The sequence below is a fragment of the Silene latifolia genome, chromosome 11, assembly GCF_048544455.1.
Source record: "Silene latifolia isolate original U9 population chromosome 11, ASM4854445v1, whole genome shotgun sequence".
NCBI lineage: Eukaryota > Viridiplantae > Streptophyta > Magnoliopsida > Caryophyllales > Caryophyllaceae > Silene > Silene latifolia.
The window spans coordinates 7,192,483-7,212,863 of record NC_133536.1 but is presented as its reverse complement, the minus strand read 5'-3'; the positions used below and the strand labels follow the sequence as shown (position 1 = coordinate 7,212,863).

The following is a 20,381-nucleotide window of genomic DNA, read 5'->3' as shown; positions in this document are numbered from 1 at the left end:
GATTGCACTCGTCTTCGATGAGGGCTAGGAAGTTCGAGCTTCTTCCTTCTTGTGGCAAGGATTAGTTTAATTTGAACTATCTGTTCTTGCTTGCGACGAAAAGGTCTTCTGATCTCTCACAACCACCTTCCTTCTTTTACATTGTTTTAACACAAAATCTCATTGAAGACGGGCACTATCCGTCACAAGCTGAAGACGGATAGTGCCCCTCTCATAAGATGCAAGTGGCAATATGCATGGGTGCTCCATTTTCCCTCCCACTTGCCAACCCACTTGGTTTATTGTGAGAGGTCTTCAGCTTGTGACGGATATTGTCAGTCACAAGCAAGACGCTTTGTTATTTTAATCGGTTGTGAGACGTCACAGATCAGATTTTGCCTTATTTGTATGGGTTAGAACTGTAGTAGGTAATTGATAATAAATGTGATGCAAAAATGATGCTTAGAAAACGATTATTCCTTGTTATAGGTAGTCTATTCCTATATCTCCACAGAAAAAAAAAATGTATAGCCATTTACTTAAATAATCCGTTTTACCCTTTTTATGTTTCATAATAATGGAGTATGTACAAAGTAAAAAGAAGAAAATAGCAACTGAAATTAATTATTACACTTTTTACAAATAATTGTCTTTACCCTAACTTATTTGTCCTTGTGACAATTTTAGTAATTTGATCATATCATTGCAACATTATTCCGATGTTAATAAAGAGGTTTCGCTTTTAAAGTTGAGCGAAAGTCTTACGTAATTTTTCCTTGGTTCTTAACTTTTTATAATAATTTTAGTAATTTGATCACGTCATTGCGACATTTACACCCTGATGTTATTAAAGAGGCTTCCGCCAAAAATGGAAGGGAGCTCAGCGCATACATGATTTTTTCCGCCTCTAAAATGTGGAGACGGTTGTATCTAATAAACGAGTATAGCAATCTTAGTACTTTGTAATTAATATGCTCGGAAATGAAAATTATTCATGATTGTAATTACGAACTATTCCGGCTTTTAAGTTGCCCTACTAATGGCCGATTCAATCATTCAACTTGATTCAGTTCAGTTGATATGTAACCTAATTTTGAATCATGCAACATGTATTGACACATTTTCTTTGTGGATCTTTCATCATGTAACGTACAATCACGATCTTCATAACAACATTTCGTCATCCTTCATCGCATACATCTTGTGTGGGAACATTTTGCACTTATATGTGTTAAGTTTAGAATTTCGGGTGTCAATTTAGTTGGTAAAGTCATTTATTGGTTCAAACTCGGAATCATGACTCCCTTTACATCAAAATCGAATTCTAAAGCTCAATTATTGTATGAGACGGTTGTGCAATACTTATTTGTAGTACGGAGTATTAAATTTGTCGTTAGAATCCGATATTTTGTAAAGATAACATACATACTTAATAATCCGTCAATTTTTGAAATTAAGTTGATCGAAATAAACTTATTGAGTACATGTTCTATTTCAATAAGTAACTAATTAAAGCCCCATTTTGTGTTAATATTACTGTATAAACCGTCTCATACAATAATTGAGGCGTAAAGTAAATGATCTCCAAAGCACTACTTATTTAGTAAAATCTGGTGCTTGAATGAGCTGGCATTAGTCATGGTCATGCCATACCTCTTGGAAAACAATGGCAAGTGATCAAACTCATACTATTCCTGCTGCTACATACTTGTACTTTTTATATGACCAACTTTAACGTGTACCCTAAGTTCCAAAAATGAAATTTTCATCTTCAACCAAAGTCAAAATTGAGTCTTGAATCATCTCCTCGATCTCGTCGTTTGTTTACCTTTATTTTTGGCAGAAAAACTTAAGCAGGGAAAAGGAAATTATTTATGGTTGTAGTTAATTAATGACAAGTGGACAGTAATTCAATTGGATGATTAAATTATATACCCATAAAAACTTTCCAAATATAGAAATCTAACAAACGAATGATCGAACAACCTAAAATAAAATAAGTAAGCAAATGACGGACAAATGGAGTATAATTGACTTAGCTTGTCCTTACAATTCCTTTTATACTACAATAACATTAGAATTTTCAACTCTAATATGCGAGATAATCTTAAATCTTAACAACTCGTATCTTTTCTGAAAAATACGATTACACAAGTATGAACATGAAGAATATGCGATTTATAATTCTGAAGCCACAAGATTAAGACATTTTCGGTTACATATTCATGCTTAATGCATGAACTTGTGCATCAAATTTTTAGAAGGTAAAGAAAAGAAGCTATATATATTTACACATGTGTGACGTAGTGCACCACTTTAACAAGACACAAGCATTGTACATTTATAGCGAGGTACGTCAACACTCTAGTCTCTTACATTATTGTAGTGTATAGGGATTAATTAGTATATTGATACTATTTGAGAATAAGGCGTAAGCAGAATGCAAACATCTAAAAATGGCGTAAATTTCGTTGCAATAATCATAGTATTGGACATATTATTGATTTATTGGTGCTTTTAAGTCTCCACTAAAATGCATTACATATTTACATGCATGTATGTCCACAAATCTTGAATGAAACTAATTCATTTTAGTTCATTTTCTGGTTCTTCAGTTTCGGATAACTAAATTAAATTTGCGTGTGCAATTGATCTCGAATGATAAATATATTTCTGATTCTGCATTTGAGAAGGTGATACTAAAACAAACCGCGCATAACATTGTCTTATTATTCTTTGGATTTTACTAACATATGGGTATGTCAAAATGAAGTCATATGGCCCAATTTTGTGAATGGAGTAATGGTTGCAATCTAAAGAGTAGGTGAATTAACTAACACTACCAATTATTCCTTGTTCAATTGTTAGTACACATATTCTTATTTGTGACGGCACATATCCGTTACTCTTGAGTGACGAATACCATTTTACCTCACAAAGTACCCACTTTTTCTCTCTCTGCAACATTATTCATGTGGTCCCCTTTCTCCACTAACCCATTTTGTTACCATTTTATCTCACAAAATATCTGCCACAAATGGTAACCCGTCACAAGGGAGACCAATTGTTGTTAGTATAGGATACTCTTGGAAGTCTTGATTAACATGTACACAGCAAACTCACAAATACTTGTGTAAAACGGCTTTATATAAGCTTATTTTAAAATAAGTCCTTTTTATAGCTACTTTCACCCAACAATGTTTATGTTTAGATCCGTTTACCCAATATTTATGTAAAACTACTTTATACAAGACTTAACAAATGAATTGATATATCAAATTGTAAAGTGATTTAAAGACAAATTGATTAAAAAATCGGGTGGAATTACGAAGAATTATATGAATCGGGGTTGAAGCTTAGAAACTTGACTTGTTTATGTAATTGAGATTCAAACCAAAACATTAATGACCCATTAAATATTATGAACACGAACCCGAACCCGAACCCAATACGACTTATACTGTTTATCCGACGTAGTTAGACTTCCCCGGTTGACCTGAACGACACGAATTGACCGATTCAATATAACCTGAATGTTTATTATTACAAACAGACAATATCCCTAATAAAAGACTTGATAATGAGACCGATTCCCAAAAAAAAAAAAAATCCGATTAATCAAATACGGATTCTTATAAACCCTAACCCGCCCCTAGCCCCAACCTACAGAGATACAGCTAGGCAAATAGAAACAACACTTCAAATGTATGTGACCATTTTAATGAAAAAATGTTACCATTATTTAATAGGTAAGTAACATTTTATGAATGATTTGGGACCGTCGTAATTTGTGACCGTCACAGGAAAGAACAACTACACCCAAAAATGGGCCTACACTTGAACCTTGAACCTATTACATGACTTCCCGCGACTCTTTTTAAACCTCCATACAAACAAACATAATTACGGTTCATAAATTCTTTTTACCCAAATAAAAATACTAATTTCGCAGTTTTTTCACCATTATCTCTTCCTAGAAAGATTAAATTTCCGGCAATACCCCACTTCGTAAGTTTTATTTCTATTTTAATTTCATTTATTATTGGGTTTGTATTATAATTGAGTTTATGTGTTATCTTTGGTACTCGTTAAAGAGGGCGACGGTCAAACCCGTGACCTATTGTTACGATACCCATCTTAACCACTAGACTAACCCCTTTTTGGTAAAATTGGGTTTATATTTGAGAATATGAGAAGGTGCATTTTTACTATTTGTAGAATTACAGCTAATTGCATGCACATTTACTCATGCAAGGTGCAATGAATGTGATTAATTTCTACCCAATAACATTTATATTATTATTATTATTATTATTGGGTATATATTAAAAATATGGAAAGTAATTATTTATTTTATTTTAATTAATTAGGCCCAAGTTTTCAGCTTTTTAATAGGAGAATAAATGGTGATCCTTTATTTTCTTCATTTCTGTTATATTTTTTACAATTAATTTTCTCTGTTTAATTTTTTTTACCATAATTGTTTTTATTACTGTGAAAATATACTGTAAATTATGTGACTTCTTGTTGTGGTTATGTTAGTTTGTTTTTACCTTGGAAAGAAACAAGATTTGATGGAAGTTCTTTATTTGGAAAATTGTTATTTTTGTCAACTTGTATAATTTTTTACCATTTTGGGTTCTTTTCTTTAACCTCTACTGTCAGGTTAGTAATCTTGTTACTTTTTACTGTTTCTAGTCTCTTAAACAAAACAAATCAAATTAATTAAACATATAATCTTTGTTTTAATTTCCATAATTGTTAAGAATCATATATTGATTAATTATCAAACCCCCCAAAAAATTCAAGTTTTTGGTAAAAATTATGAAATTTTTGTTAGTGTAATTGTTGATTAATTACAATGAACAATGCATAATTTCCAATGTTTTTGAATTTATTTTGATAGAAGTGTGAAAATTTGGAAAAAATGAGGCCACCATTTCAAGGGATTGCAAGTGATGTTAATGGAAGATGGGCATGTTACAAACAAGATTGGATTAGTGGGATTCGATCCGGATTCGGGTAATTGATCAATTTTACGTATAATTTGTAATTATTTATTTGTTTCTTTTTAAAAATATTGACATTTTTGTTGTGTATGAAATTTTGAGTGTAGGATATTGGCTCCTACTACTTACATCTTCTTTGCATCTGCTCTTCCTGTTATAGCCTTTGGTGAACAACTCAGCAGAGACACAGGTGTTCTTTTTTCCGACATTAACCGAAAACTTAGTGAATGTTGTATGGTACTTTTATGAGCAGTGGCGGAGCCAAAATCATTTACCTGGGGTCTATTCTAATGTAATTGTTATTTATCTCTTATTACGGGGTCTTAAAGGCATAAAATTTTCAAAACAGACAAATTTTAATGATAAAAAAGGTCAATTGTCGAAAAGCTGTGGGGTCTCAAGACCCCACTACCATATATGTGGCTACGCCACTGTGTATGAGACGGTCTCACATGTGTGGCGGTGTGGCCAAACCAAATGTTCATGTATTCCTTGTTTAATATATACATATGTAATAGTCTGGTCTCATATGTAAGACTGTTTCATATACGTTTTTGTGAAAATCGTACAGAAGTACAGTTTATGAAGTGTTACTATGTTGAGGTTTAAATTATGTCTGATTTCACTTATGGAGTATATAAGGGTATATGTTTGTGTAGATGGAAGTTTGAGCACAGTCGAGACATTAGCATCAACCGCGATATGTGGAATCATACACTCGATATTTGGTGGACAGCCTCTTTTAATCCTAGGGGTTGCAGAACCAACTGTGATCATGTACTCTTACCTTTACAACTTTGCTAAAGGGAATAAAGCATTAGGACAACAGCTTTACTTGGCTTGGGCAGGATGGTATGTTATTTTTAATAATATCGAATTTGAATGATGGTTTATATGTTAAAAATCGCTGATTTTCGTGTTATTCTCATAGGGTTTGTGTGTGGACTGCCCTCTTGTTAGTTCTTCTTTCTATACTCAACGCTGCCACGATCATTAATCGGTTTACAAGGGTTGCTGGGGAACTTTTTGGCATGTTGATTACGGTTCTCTTCATCCAAGAGGCCATTAAGGTATTGCCTCGAATTCTTGTTAGCATGTTAGCTGATTTAGAGTGTCTTGTAAGAAGATGACAGGATGATTCATGTCAACCGACCCCAATCATTTTGGGATTAAGGCTCTGATGTTATTGTTGTTGTTGCTGTTGTTGTTGCTGTTGTTGTTGTTGTTGTTGTTGTTGCTGTTGTTGTTGTTGTTGTTGTTGTTATCCGAGTATGCATAACATGGTGAATAATGTTTTTTTTTTTTTTTGATAGTTGGAAAGATTCGAGTTTTACATTTTAGTGAATAATGTTTTTGGTGTAGGGAGTTGTAAGTGAATTTCAGATCCCTAAAGCGGAGGACCCAACGCAAGAGAAATACCAATTTCAGTGGCGATATGTAAATGGGTTGTTTGGGACAATAGTTACCTTTGGTCTGCTTTTAATGTCTTTAAAGAGTCGAAGAGCAAGATCATGGCGGTATGGTATAGGCCGTGCTAGAGGCTTCATTGCAGATTACGGTGTTCCTATGATGGTCGTGGTTTGGACCATCTTATCATTTAGTGTACCTAGCTTAGTTCCTAAGGGAGTCCCCAGGAGGCTCTATAGCCCTCTGCCTTGGGAATCTAAGTCCTTATATCATTGGACTGTTATCGCGGTAATGATTCCTAATTGCTATAACCATCAGTAATAATAATCGCTTTGGAAATTTGATGTAATTTTTGTTTTTGCTGTCGAAAATGAAGGACATGGGTAAGGTGCCAGTGGGATACATATTTGCCGCCTTCATTCCCGCGCTGATGGTGGCAGGACTGTACTTTTTCGACCATAGTGTCGCTTCACAACTTGCTCAGCAAACGGAATTCAATTTGAAAAAGCCTTCCGCTTACCATTACGACATTTTGTTGCTTGGATTCATGGTATGGAGTAATCGACTTTGCTTTTTCTTTTCATTATACGTCATTACCCCAGTGCCTCAAAGTCGAGAGCGACTTTTAATTGCAGACACTGTTGTGTGGATTGATTGGACTTCCTCCATCGAACGGAGTCCTTCCCCAATCTCCTATGCATACAAAAAGCCTTGCTACCCTCAAGAAACAGGTTGGTATATGGATTTTGATTTTTGACCGTGTTTTGGTCGTGTTTGCAATATATCTTTTGGGTTCTCACTTTTCAGATCATGTGTGTATATAACAGCTGATACGAAAAAAGATGGTGGAGTCTGCAAAAGAAAGCATTCGGAAAAATGCTTCCAGTACAGAAATGTATGGTCAGATGCAAGATGTGTTTATTGAGATGGATCAAAGTCCAGATGTAAGCTTTTATGATACTCATGTGCCTGCCTATACTTGTATGAGACGGTCTCATATGTGACAGACGTGAGAATGTTGCCAGACCGTCTCATACAAGATATTTGATTGATCCGACTAATCTGTTGATCTCAACACTGTTCTGAATTTTTAGCCTCATGAAGTTGTCAAAGAGCTGGAAGATCTGAAACAAGCGGTGATTAAAGGAAATAGCAAAGACGGAAAGGAGGAAGGAAAATTTAGGCTCGAAAATATTGATGAGTATTTACCAGTGAGAGTGAATGAGCAAAGAGTGAGCAACTTATTACAGTCTTGTCTTGTGGCCGCGGCTGTATTTGCTATGCCTCTAATAAAGCTCATACCCACTTCCGCTCTGTGGGGATACTTCGCCTATATGGCCATCGACAGCCTTCCAGGAAGCCAGTTTTGGGAAAGATTCCTCCTCCTTTTCATCACGCCATCCAGGCGTTACAGGTAAGCCAAAGCTTTAGATTTTTCGGAAAATTCACGTGGTAACCTCGAACTTTGTTAACTTTGTTGTTTTGCACCTGGTATTCAACTTTTTAAGTTTGTGCATAAGATATCCTTGAGATTTGATTTTCAAGCACAACGTACCCTTTTTATCATTCTTAGGATTTTCAGTTGAACATAAATCATAGACCGGAAATTGGAATTGACTAATTTTTTCATTCGGAAATTTAAGATCGAAGATATGGTTGATTTGAGATTTTCGTTAAAAAAAAACCCATAAAATGTCAGTCGACAATTTTTTTCTTGTCAAATCGTAGATTATGACGAGATAATCATTTTAGGAAAAAAATGGCTGATTCTGAATTTCGGTCTATGAATTATGCGCAATTGAGTTTTTTTATAGCGACAAAAATGACATGTTGTGCATGAAAATCAAACATGGAGAGTATCATGTACACAAAGTAGGTCACAAACTTAAGAAGTTGGATATTACGTGCAAAATGACAAAGTTCGAGGGTACCACGTGAATTTTCCATAGATTTTTTCTTTGGTAGCCAGGATGTAAGACGATCTTATGATAATATCAGACCACATCACAATTATTCGAACATAAAAACTTACTAAAAGGTCACCAGCGTTATTCTGTAAGACGGTCTTAAACAAGACTGGGATGATCGAGTTGGTGATTGTCGTGTATTGCAGGGTCTTGCAAGAAGCACATGCCTCATATGTGGAATCAGTGCCCTTCAAGTCCATTGCAGCATTCACAATATTCCAATTTGTGTACCTGTTGGTCTGTTTCGGGGTTACCTGGATACCCATTGCCGGAATTCTCTTCCCTTTGCCTTTCTTCTTCCTTATAAGCATAAGGCAACATATTCTTCCTAAGATGTTTCACCCGTTTCATCTACAAGAACTCGATGCAGCTGAGTACGAAGAGATTGCTGGCGCTCCTAGACGCGCTGTCAGCTTGCCTTTCCAGGTATTTGAAACCTTTTCTTTCATCTTTCTTCATAACAAGTCGCAAATGCCGACTTGTTGTTTCTGGACGATATAACTGTTAAAAGGGTAACGAGTCTTTGGCTCCATTGCTAATGAAAGGCCTTATTTGGTGTAACAGGAAAGGGAATCTGGTGACGAAGGGGAAGAGGAAGACGAATACGAAATACTTGATGAGCTGACAACCAGCAGAGGGGAGTTCAAGCACAGAACATCCAGCAGCTTTGATAATCCTCAGGTCAATATTATTTAATTTTATTTCGCTTTATTATTTTAAAAATGGTACGGGGTATAATATAAGTTTAATATTTTCTTGTTAAATTCGTTTCAAGAGGCGAGAATTAAATTAAATGTGATTAATTTCAGGTTCATCATCAAGACATTACTCATTCTTAGTGAGATTTCGAGTTTTGGTTCATGTTCGGGATCAAATTTTGATAATGATGACTAAAATAGCATCATTCTAAGGGGAAAGACCAAAAATCGGGAAAGAAAAAAGAAGGTTTTAAAGAAGAGTTCAAGTCTCCAAGGATGATAATGATGATAATTATGGAACAAGAACATAAATTTTGATCGTAAATGATCTAGGAAGACTATACAATTGAAGATCATACAAATGTAAAAAAAAAAAAAAATCAGTGAAAACTCACGGATTTGGTATCGCTTATTCGTTTGGTTATATATATATACAAGTAATGCAAATATACGCGAATCTTTATCGAAGTTTGCTTATACTTCAAATGTTCTAGTTGGTTTCTTGAAGATTATTGTATGACGTAGTAACGTACAACAGTTTTATAATAGCTTATGCATCTCATTTAATGAGATGTAGATCATATAACATTTTTTTTTTTTTTTTTTGAGGAAAAACCACAAGGGTTTCTAAATTAAATTAACTAAATCAAACGATACAGACTCAGCAACGTTTGGAGGAAGATCCTCATACCAAATTCTTCTTCCTATCTGCCAAGGCCGCACATGAGCTAATTCATGAGCCACACTATTAAACGTACGTCTAACAAATAAAAAATCAACCGACTCAAAAGAAGAACATAAATCATAAATATCATCATAAATTTGACAAATATCGCTCCTTCCAGTACTTCTGTTTTTTAAGTCTTGAATCACGTTCAAGCAGTCACTTTCGATCTCCACTCTGGCAATACCATGCCTTCTTGCTTCCGCTAACCCCATGAGAACGGCTTCCGCTTCAAGAATTGGAGGCTCTCGCACCACCATCTGCTGCAAAGACACACCCCACAAAACTCCTCCCTCAGCACCCCGACATACCGCACCCAGCCCCACTCCCTGACCACCCATCAGCCCCGCGTCCACATTAACTTTACACCAGCCATGCCGCGGCCTAACCCACCTCCCTTCCGGTATGCTCCGCACCACAGCAACGCCCTCCTCAGTTGAAGGCCCCGACTCCTCCATTTCCTCCATCAACTCCCGAACCCTACACAACACTTCCCTCACACACACCCTTCTTCCTTCGAAAATCATTTTATTTCTCGCTTCCCATATCGCCCAACACCCCGTCATCAACTTCACACACTCAACCATCGAAGCATCCTTCAAAAGCGCCTCAGCCCACTCCCTCACCATTGTAAACCCGACCTCCCTCATTGTCTCCACCTCCAGGCCATCCCAAACACCCCCCACCCAATCGCAACCTCGTATAACATGTAGGCATGATTCATCCCCATACAAACAAATGGGACAAACAGCAGCTATCCCACTTATTCGACGAGCTAAATTACCCTTCGTAGCTATAGCTTCATTACACATTTGCCAGAAAAAAACTTTGATCCGAGGTAGGACCGGCACCTTCCATATCTTATTCCATAACCACCTTTCACGTGCAAAATCCGACTGCTCAATCAACTCCTCTCCGTCCCCGTCCTGTGCCCAATAAGCCGATTTCACAGAGTAATTGCCATCCTTCGTCAAATCCCAACACCACTCATCCTGACTATCCCTCTTGCTAAGCCTAATTCTCAAAATTCTCTCAACCTCAAACGGCAAAAATAAGCTTGCTAGCACCTCCTCATTCCATCCTCCTCCATCCGGCAACAATAAATCAGCCACCCTCATGTTGACATCCGCATTTCCCAACGGCGAAAGAACGAACTTAGACTTCGACTCCTTGATCCACGGATCTAGCCAAACCCGAGTCCCTACCCCATTACCAATTCGCTTCCGAGCTGCTAAACTGATAACATCACGCGCCTCCCATATACTCCTCCATGTATAGCTTGGACTAACCCCAAGTTCGGCCTCCATAAAATCGGTATCCGGGAAGTATTTTCCCTTCAAAACCCGAGAGAGAAGCGAGCTTGTATCTGTCATGAGCCTCCACCCTTGCTTACCCAACAAAGCCCTATTAAATTTATTAAAGTCTCGAAATCCCAACCCACCCCTCTCCTTCGGCCGACACAGCTTATCCCAGGCTAACCAAGCCATCTTCCGCTTCCCACCTTCAGAACCCCACCAGAACTTAGAGACGATAGCACGTAACTCATCACAAAAATTAGACGGTAATTTAAAAACACTCATCGCATATGTCGGAATTGATTGGGCGATTGCCTTTATCAACACTTCCCGACCTGCTTTACTGAGCAACATACCCCTCCAACCTTGTAATTTCTTACTTAGCTTATCCCTAACAATTCTAGTAACCACTTGCTTCGAATGACCCACAACTGTTGGCAATCCCAGATAGCGATCCTGGACCGCAACAGCTCTCACACCCAACACCTCGGTCACTCTTTGCCGCCTCACCCCTCTCGTTCCTTTACTAAAGGATACCGTCGTCTTATCAAGATTAACCTGCTGCCCAGAAGCCACCTCATATTTCCTAAGAATATCCATCACTGTCCTAGCTTCCCGTTCATCCGCCTTCACAAAAAAGATACTATCATCCGCAAATAGTAAGTGAGATACCACCGGCGCCGTTGTAGCCACCCGGATACCATGCAGCGATCCATTCTCAACAGCCCTTCGCAGAAGACTAGACAAAACCTCAGCACACAAAATAAACAAATACGGAGAAAGCGGGTCACCCTGCCTCAAACCTCTACTCGGACTAAACATCTCCGAAGTCGCACCATTCACTACAATTTCATAACATTTTGATGTGATCATTTGTGCGCATGTTCATTATGACAATGTTTTTATGTGTTTTATTTATGACAGCAATTTACTTAAACGAAAAAATGGTTGCGCAGTAATATATAGAACATGGTAAAAAAAGGTAATTTGTCGAGAATAATTCCAAATCAACTCAAATTTTAACTATTTCCGAAATAACTATTTACAAATTAATGTTGAACTGGTTTCAAAGGAAACTTTGTGAAGTTATGGCAAGCAGTCTATACTGCACGATCAGAATAAGGTACAAACTAATGAAATCTTTTTTTTTGACAGTAACTAATGAAATCTTAATCGACTAATTCTTTTCTTTAGATGACGATTGGGGCGATAATTATGAAGATGCGGAAGTAGATACTACTCGAAACATTGGCAAGATTCTTGGGATCTTTTATGGAAAACAGGAGAAAAAAGAAAGAAAAAAAATACATGGAGGTGTAAAACCATATCAGGCAAACAAGCAAAAACTAATTAATCAAGCATTTAAAGGGTAACAAACTAACAATTCCTCCGATTCTCCGAACATACAAGGCTTCTTAGAATGTGTACCGAAACCATTTTATCTAAAATTAACACTCGTGAGCAAATAGTGCAGCTGTATGGCTGAAGGTCGAAGGAATACCGTATAAGGTGGTATCTCTTGCAGAAAAACAAGGGTAAGAATTTGAGTCTCTTTCGAACCACTGAATAACTAATTGAAAATTGAGTGACTAATAATACAACCCAAAACAAGGGGATACAACTCAAAGCGAGATGGCCAAACTAACATCGATTCACGTCTCCCATTTCAACAACTTCTAGTATGAAGGAAAAAGACAGAATTCCGATATAAACTGAAAGATATTCATAAGCAAAACTATTTCACAGGACGCTGCGACTGAGATGCCATCACACGACTTGATAATTTTCTGTAGATAGCTGGATTCTCTGGGCGAATTTCGGAGGGGCTCCACCTTGTAATGGCAATATGTTAACGACCTATGCCACGACACAAGAAATAAGTTAGCTACAAAACAATAGTGCCCCGTCTCTGGCAGGTTAAGGACTGATCCGATGTGTGCAACCTTACTCTTTCAAGTAAAAGTGTACAGCCACATGATCATAAGAAATGAAATCCATATACTTTTCTGGACACTGAGAAAAAGACGGACAAATTACAGTCCGCACCATCGCGCCATTATCCATGATATTGGGGTTAGGTAATTCCATGATACACGACTAAATGATCAAAAGAATGGAAATCATATCATTTTCCAAATGTTGTAGTGATAAAAAAAATCGCAAATTATACATCACGTCATCTATCATGTTACGGTTAGGTACTGCTGCCAAATAAATAAAAAGTTGTGGTAGTTTGCACACCTTGAGGTCACTGAACGTATTTGAAGCGGTAAACCGCACAGAGATAGGGAAAAAGGTGGATGAATCAACTGCAGGTACCACAAACTCCATAGCTCCACTGCCAAGTTAAAATACTAACGTCAAAACAAGGAATTTGTTATATGCCTATCGGCCATCACTAGTAACATTCCACATTTCCACCTCGTAATTACTACTCCCTCCATTCCATTTATGGTCTCTCCATTTGATTTTGGTGATCAAACGATGTCGACTTTGACAGATCTTCATAAACATTATAATATGAAAAATACTTGGTTTTAATAAACTACCGTGACAAACCTAACATTATACTTCTACACATTTAGATAAACTACCAGTCAATTGACCTCCAAGTCAAATGGGGTAATAATGTGGATGAAGGTAGTAGCACACTATGAATTATGACATCAATTTCACCTGCGATATATTCCATACTGAAAACCATATACGAGTATTATTTTGTTGCTCACCTGCGATTAGAGTTGTCTATAAGAACAATGGACCACTCCAAGATAGAATTTCTGGAATCATACCTGCCAAAAAAATATATATATATCGATGCATGATCTTCAACACATTATACACAGAAGGATTAACAGCTCTAAAAGACAGTACAAGAATTGAGGAAACAATATCAAGCCAATAATCAATTTGCTTTCGCTTCTTTAGCAAAAAAAGGGACACACACTCTAAATTTCACGCATTTTCAATAAGTCCAAAATTTGAAGTTAAGTCGAGCAATTGCGGTTATGGCTTTATTAGCCAGGTTGTGCTTGACATCTTTTACCAGTATCTGAATGATCAATTACACTCACCTCCATTCACCCTCAGCTTGTGTGACATTTGGTGCGTCCCGGAGAGCAGGAAGAGGAACCGAGATAACAACATTTTGTAGATCAAACATTGACGAAGCTTCATACTCAATGCTGACATAAGTGTCACTTCCAGAAACGGAGGGCCAACAGTTAACTGTCAGAAAAAAGGACAAAAAAGAAATAACATGAAAAGTGTTATATAACGACACGCCTGGAAAGTTACCATGGGAAAAGTACGCATAGCACTATGGCTTACTTGTCAACGGGACAACTGATTCGTCTGTGCTCTGCATTCTCCATTTTAGGAGTCCAACACCATCTCCTTGGTTACAAGGGAAAGGCCTGTTTGGATCTTTGAGACCCAACAAATTTTCGTTTGAGTACAGCTCTTTGTTGATGTTAGGGTGTGTTTTAAACAACACACTACGATTACCACGAGACTCAACCTGAACATCACAAATGAAAAAAGAGCGTTCATAAGAACGAGAATATACAGTTTACACTGATGATACATGTCACCCTGTAATTATGAGTTATGACATCTTGTAAGTTGTATGAAAGCAAAACAATCAAATACACTGGCTATTAAATCTAATAAAATGGAGAGTAGTTCGGGCCATATTTCACAAGAATCAGTGTTGTGAGGTATTCATGAAAGCAGATGACTAGTATAAAAGGTCAGATAGATGAAAAGCACGACGCTGATATACGTAGAAAGACTAGCATAAAAGCCTAAATAAATATAGAAGAAAAAACTGTGCATATAATAAGTTCGTAGAAGTACCTGAACTTGTATATAAGCATCTCTTTCCTCGAGAATCTGAAGTGTTAAAGTCCCTTGAACATCGAAATTATTGAGCCCTCCATCTCGCTTTAATGTCACGTTGAGTTTCTCCTCAACAGTTAAAGTTATGGGATCAGTTGGTGGAGGAGCAGCTTTAGACTTGCTTAGTGTTGGAGGCACATCCTCAACAATCATTTCACCTTCTGCTTTCAGGGATTCCAAAAATTGGTTGGTTTTCTGTGATTTACCAAGCTTCATTCCCATACCCTTAGGAGGAGCATTGGCAGCCGTTGATGGATAACTTGACACTACCAGCAACACAAACAAGATTAGCAATAGAGAGGCAATAAGGGCTTGACTGATGCTAAAGATAAGCATAAAAAGCATAAACCACAATTATGCGGGCAAAGACAAACCAAGTTCATAATTAAATACAGCATTTAAATAGTCAGAATAAAAATACATAGGGTTCTATGTAGGGATGTCAATTTCACCCGCACCCGATCAAAATCCGATCCACCCGAACCTAAAAGACGGACGAAAACCCGACCTAAATGGATGACGGGTGGATGATGGATGAAAAGGATGACCGATGACGGATGACGGATGGGTTGGATGAAGAAATTTCACCCGTCATCCATCCACCACCCGATTATTATTTTTTATTTTGAAAAAAAATATATATATTACATTTTTAAGATATAAAATATTCAATTTCTCTAATTTTTCTACCCTCAAAATATATATTTTGTGAAAATACACACTAAAAAGTTACATTAAAATAATTCTATAACTTAAATTTTGTAAAGAATAAATAGTCTATCCTTTTTTTAGTCTTAAGCATACATATACACTATCACCCGATCCACCCGTTTCATCCATGGATGATGGATGGGTGGATGACGGATGATAATTTTCATGGATGACGGGTGGGTTGGATGAGATTTTAATGTGACGGACGAGGTTTCACCCGACCCAAACCTGATCCATTGATATCCCTAGTTCTATGAGCAGTTAGAGACCTGAAGAGAACTTGCCTTAAAACTACATGTTACCCCAACTCTTATCGGATGTGCAACAACTGGATAAGGGCAAATGTTTTTCTTTATAAACACTCTTTTAGTATTAAGGTTACAAGAATATATAAGTTGGTAGGTAGAGGTAGAGCTAGGCAAACACAAGGCATCCATACAGATCACATCCAATACATAACTATGGAGTATATATTTGCCAACTCTTATCGGATGCGCAACAACTGGGTAAGGGCAATTGTTTTTCTTTATAAACACTCTTTAAGTATTAAGAAGACTACAAGAATATATAAGTTGGTAGGTAGAGGTAGAGCTAGGCAAACACAAGGCATCCATACAGATCACATCCAATACATAACTATGGAGTATATATTTGCCATGTCCTGCCTCAATGCTACTTTGTTTTAGAAAGAAAAAACAGTAACATAGGATCCGAATCAAAGCATGACTTACAGAAATATAAAAATTTTCAGGTAATCTACTAAAATATCAGAAGAATTTTGACCAACTTCATACAAAGCAGTAATACAAACCTTTTGGCTTGGTAGAGTATGAGTCCATATCAGTTGACAAACCCAACGCAGAACTAGGGCCATAATTGCTATTGCTGCTAGAAATACTCATCTCACTGAAGTTATTTCCGAGACTTCCAGACCCCATGGATGACATGTAACTTTTGTTCTTTTCAATCTGCAAAGATGAATAGTCAAAAAGCAAGAATCAGCATGATAGTGATCACGTCCCCATCATAGATGAAGGCGTACGACAGCATGAAAGTGAGATGACAAAACAATACCTTGCTTTTATCGATTTCATTAGCTTTGCGCTTCATCACATCCTTGGTTTCGCTGATCTTACTTGCTATCACCAGCTTGTGTAATTTTTCTTCATGACTTTCCATCTCACAATACTGCTTCACCTGGGCAACAGTGACACTTTCCCTGTGCCCTAGAGAGATGACCTCATCAAAGGCAGAAATCAGCTGAAAATTTGCGTTAGAAATTCCTTCTTCGTCTAAAGAGTATGCATACTCAGGTACCTTTTCTTAAATCAAGGAATAAACATGACGAGAATATTAAAAAAAATATATGTATAGCAACCTAGCAGACAAGTTACTCCGTATTAGACAACTGTGATAGAGCAGAAAAAACCACTAAGAAAAGGGTATTAACAAGTGGGTAAGATAGCAACTAAGAAGAAAAATAACTCGAATGAATCTAGAGCTTGAAAGTCGTCATTTGTTCAAGAATCGGAGCCGAAATAGAAATATTGGGAGCTCATCTAATAATATACTCAGGCATTTCATGAGAACACACATAAGACAGTGCCAATAATTAAAATGGTTGATTTACTGATAACCACATGATTTCATATTCTCATCTACAAAAGCTACTTGCACATTCAAAACCAACCAAAAGCAAGTTAAAAACGGGACTTTAAATAAAACACTTCCTGTAACTATGGAATTATAGAAACCGAGCATGGAAAAAGTGTAGGATACAAGCTTAGAAAGAATCCTTAAAGTGTCCAAGTCTTCCAAAATGTTACTCTGCTTAGTTGTAACAACAAGCAGGTAAAGAGCTTCAATTGGCTGGTAGACATATCGCACATTTTCAGTCTCAACATATGTATGCTGTTTTCCAGTTCCTATCAGTTTGGGAAATGCAGCAAGAAGGCCTTCGATTCTTATGCGAGACATTTCCACAAACTGTCTTGAGACAATAGCTGCAAGCAAAGGTATGAGAGTCATAAACTGTATCAAGCTCCAAGAAAATTATCTTGGGTATACAGGTCTATGCTTAAAAACACATAATCCAGTGCAGGTCTAAACAAAAACATTCATCGATATTTGAAACAGCTACAAAAACTCACCTTTGCCAGACTTGCTAATAATAGACGCTGCAAGAACCACCTATTCATAATAAAAGACCGATCAGAACATAATCATGAAAATTGGATTAAAAGAAAAATGAAAACGAAAATCAAGTTTATCGAGAATTATATGAGATTACTGATTACGTAATCAGTCTAAGCTTATGGACTACAAACATCTAAGATGATTTACATCAAAGACGCAGCTAGCTGACAGTAAAGAGCTTTTGGAAGAAGAGAAAGTACAACAATATTACTTAAATGTCTCCTATGGTAAGGCAAGGCGGGGCGAGGGGCCAGATGTACGAAGAATTAATAACACGAAAAAGTTGTTTTCTAATGACAATTATAAAAACGTTGAGAAATGGTCAATTAACTTCGACTTAAAACAAGATGTCAAGCCAGTTTATTGTATTATACAGAATATTGCCTTGTTCCATCATACTACAAAGACAAGAACAATGAGTCTAAATAGGACAGTAATCATACACATGAAAGACAGAACAGCGAAAGATTAACAGATTAACTTACCATTTTTCCAACCTATAAAATCCCAAAGCTTAAGCGAGTATGAAACGAGGATGATCTATGGCAAACTTCTGAAACAAGATGTAAATTCATCAGATTAGAGAAACAGGACAGAGTAGTAGAAAATATACACGCAAAAATTGCTAGAGGGATGATTCAAGCCCTTCACTAGCCATACAAGATACCAACTCAGTCAACAGATAACACAACTAAATGCCATAGACCCATACCTATACGCCTATACAGCAAAACTATACTTCATATTATGAATCACATTAGAGAATTCCAGCAGCTTTAACAGCAAATGTTCCAGAGAGGCAATCAACAACAACATTAACCAAGTGCCTCAAGGTTTACCGCAACTTGGATGCATGCAACCTCACCCTTGAGGCCTAAATGACCCATAACGTAAATTGGGTCAGGATTGCATACTATGTATAACTAAACTACAAGTAAAGCACACAGCGATCATCAATTCAACGGAGAGAGTATCAGTAAGACAACCCTTAAATAAAATCACAGAACGTCATTCGTTACTAATTTAGTAATCCTCAAGAGTCAAGACAGCCACCACGATCACTCCGTCCTCTAAATTCTGCAAATAACTTGTATTACTATACTACAATATATCACACTCTCAATGTGCAAATGTAGTACAACAACTACAGAAATGCAATCGATAAATCACATAAATTTGCAACATAAACGCATAAATTACAAGAACAGTTTCAGCATTACTATAAGTCTATAATGACACGAAATATCCACATTCTACTGCTTTAATCAATCAAATGAACCCTAAATTCCTCAGATTCAAACTACAATTCAACAAACCTAGACTAAGATCACAAAAACTCAAGTCGTTACGAATCATAGCTCAACAACGCACATAAATCTCCAGATTTGACAGCTAGGTCAATCAATCATCCACATTACAACAGCAATTTCGGACATAAACACATACATTACCAGAACAATTTCAACATTACAACAATTGCGCGAGATTTTCAAAACCTAATGCTCTTATTGATCACATGAGCTCGAGCACTAAATTCATCAGAATCAAACTACAATTCAACAAACAAGATCACAAAAACTCCTATCATTATCAATCACAGCTCAACAACGAACATAAATCACCAACTTGAACAATTTAATCAATCAACCATTGACATTAACGCATGAACTACGAGAACTATTTCAGCATTACAATAATCAAACGAGAATTCCAAAACCTAATGCTCGAATCGATCGCATGAGCACTAAATCATCAAAATCAAACAATTCCGCAAACCTAGACTATGATCACAAAAACACATATCATTATTTCATTATTAATCATATAGCTCAACAAGGCATATAAATCTCCAGATTTGACATTAAATCAAATCAATCATCCACATTTGCGAAATCAATTTGCGACATAAACGCATAAATTACCAGAATCAAACGAGATTTCCAAAACCTAAAGCTCTAATCGATCGGATGAACCCTAAATTCATCAGTTCAATCAAATTACACGGATTACATACGAATCAGATCCGTTAAAAATCGACGAGATAATTAAGTACATTAACATGAAGAAATCTAGTAAAATTGAATTACGAAAATCATGATTAAATCGGAAATCATAGCAGTAATTGTAAATGATGAAAATCAACGAAGTAGATTAAGAAAGAGAGAACGAGAGTTACATTGGGAGTATTTTGGTAGAGTTCGAACTTGAAATGAATTGCATAAATCGTTATTGATAAATTACGGTTCTATATATATGTCCCGGTTATTTGTTGTTATTTTTCATTTTGGATGTCTCGTCATTTGTCGTTCTTTCTATTTAAAGAATGAATTTGATGAGTAATTTGATTATTCACACCCAATTTATTCACTTGTCAGTTAGTAATTGGTCTCCTCCCTTTTTATTGGTCTTTGCGTCAAAACCAAAAGACAACAAATGACCGGGACGAAGGGAGTACAACCAATTAGAATAAAACACGTGTCATTTGTGTTTTAATT

At 36.6% G+C, this 20,381-nt stretch overlaps 2 protein-coding genes across 9 annotated transcripts; one reads left to right on the top strand and one right to left on the bottom strand.

The window, feature by feature from the left end:
- Positions 1–3,801: 3,801 nt before the first annotated feature.
- On the top strand, positions 3,802–9,537 carry LOC141610843 (boron transporter 4-like). Of its 5 annotated transcripts, none has more exons than XM_074429112.1 (13): positions 3,802–3,987; positions 4,889–5,001; positions 5,096–5,178; positions 5,648–5,840; positions 5,920–6,058; positions 6,351–6,683; positions 6,772–6,945; positions 7,031–7,126; positions 7,223–7,339; positions 7,490–7,809; positions 8,509–8,788; positions 8,927–9,043; positions 9,172–9,537. In XM_074429112.1, the coding sequence occupies exons 2-13, from the start codon at positions 4,907–4,909 to the stop codon at positions 9,199–9,201; spliced, it is 1,977 nt and encodes a 658-aa protein (XP_074285213.1). In that variant the 5' UTR covers positions 3,802–3,987; positions 4,889–4,906; the 3' UTR covers positions 9,202–9,537. The 5 variants fall into 5 exon arrangements, with proteins under 5 accessions (XP_074285213.1, XP_074285211.1, XP_074285216.1 ...); XM_074429110.1 differs by having other exon boundaries at positions 4,886–5,001; XM_074429115.1 differs by lacking the exon at positions 3,802–3,987 and adding an exon at positions 4,293–4,385 and having other exon boundaries at positions 4,886–5,001.
- A 3,078-nt stretch (positions 9,538–12,615) lies between these two features.
- On the bottom strand, positions 12,616–20,144 carry LOC141610838 (coatomer subunit delta-like). 4 transcript variants are annotated; one of them, XM_074429099.1, is made up of 12 exons: positions 20,063–20,144; positions 18,372–18,439; positions 17,841–17,880; positions 17,470–17,693; positions 16,765–17,007; positions 16,502–16,658; positions 14,938–15,245; positions 14,410–14,599; positions 14,154–14,307; positions 13,809–13,871; positions 13,321–13,417; positions 12,616–12,936 (listed from the first exon to the last, which is right to left on the bottom strand). In XM_074429099.1, the coding sequence occupies exons 2-12, from the start codon at positions 18,372–18,374 to the stop codon at positions 12,847–12,849; spliced, it is 1,569 nt and encodes a 522-aa protein (XP_074285200.1). In that variant the 5' UTR covers positions 18,375–18,439; positions 20,063–20,144; the 3' UTR covers positions 12,616–12,846. The 4 variants fall into 4 exon arrangements, with proteins under 4 accessions (XP_074285200.1, XP_074285202.1, XP_074285203.1 ...); XM_074429101.1 differs by having other exon boundaries at positions 18,372–18,436; positions 20,063–20,135; XM_074429102.1 differs by having other exon boundaries at positions 19,809–20,076.
- Positions 20,145–20,381: the final 237 nt, after the last annotated feature.

Excerpts from the sequence above, each read along its gene's own strand:
- LOC141610843 (XM_074429115.1), top strand. Across the intron at positions 6,684-6,771 it reads ATCATTGGACTGTTATCGCG|GACATGGGTAAGGTGCCAGT; the intron begins GTAATGATTCCT and ends TCGAAAATGAAG. Across the intron at positions 6,946-7,030 it reads TTTTGTTGCTTGGATTCATG|ACACTGTTGTGTGGATTGAT; the intron begins GTATGGAGTAAT and ends TTTTAATTGCAG.
- LOC141610838 (XM_074429099.1), bottom strand. Across the intron at positions 17,008-17,469 it reads TAAGGATTCTTTCTAAGCTT|GTACCTGAGTATGCATACTC; the intron begins GTATCCTACACT and ends ATTTAAGAAAAG. Across the intron at positions 15,246-16,501 it reads ATACTCTACCAAGCCAAAAG|TGTCAAGTTATCCATCAACG; the intron begins GTTTGTATTACT and ends TGTTGCTGGTAG.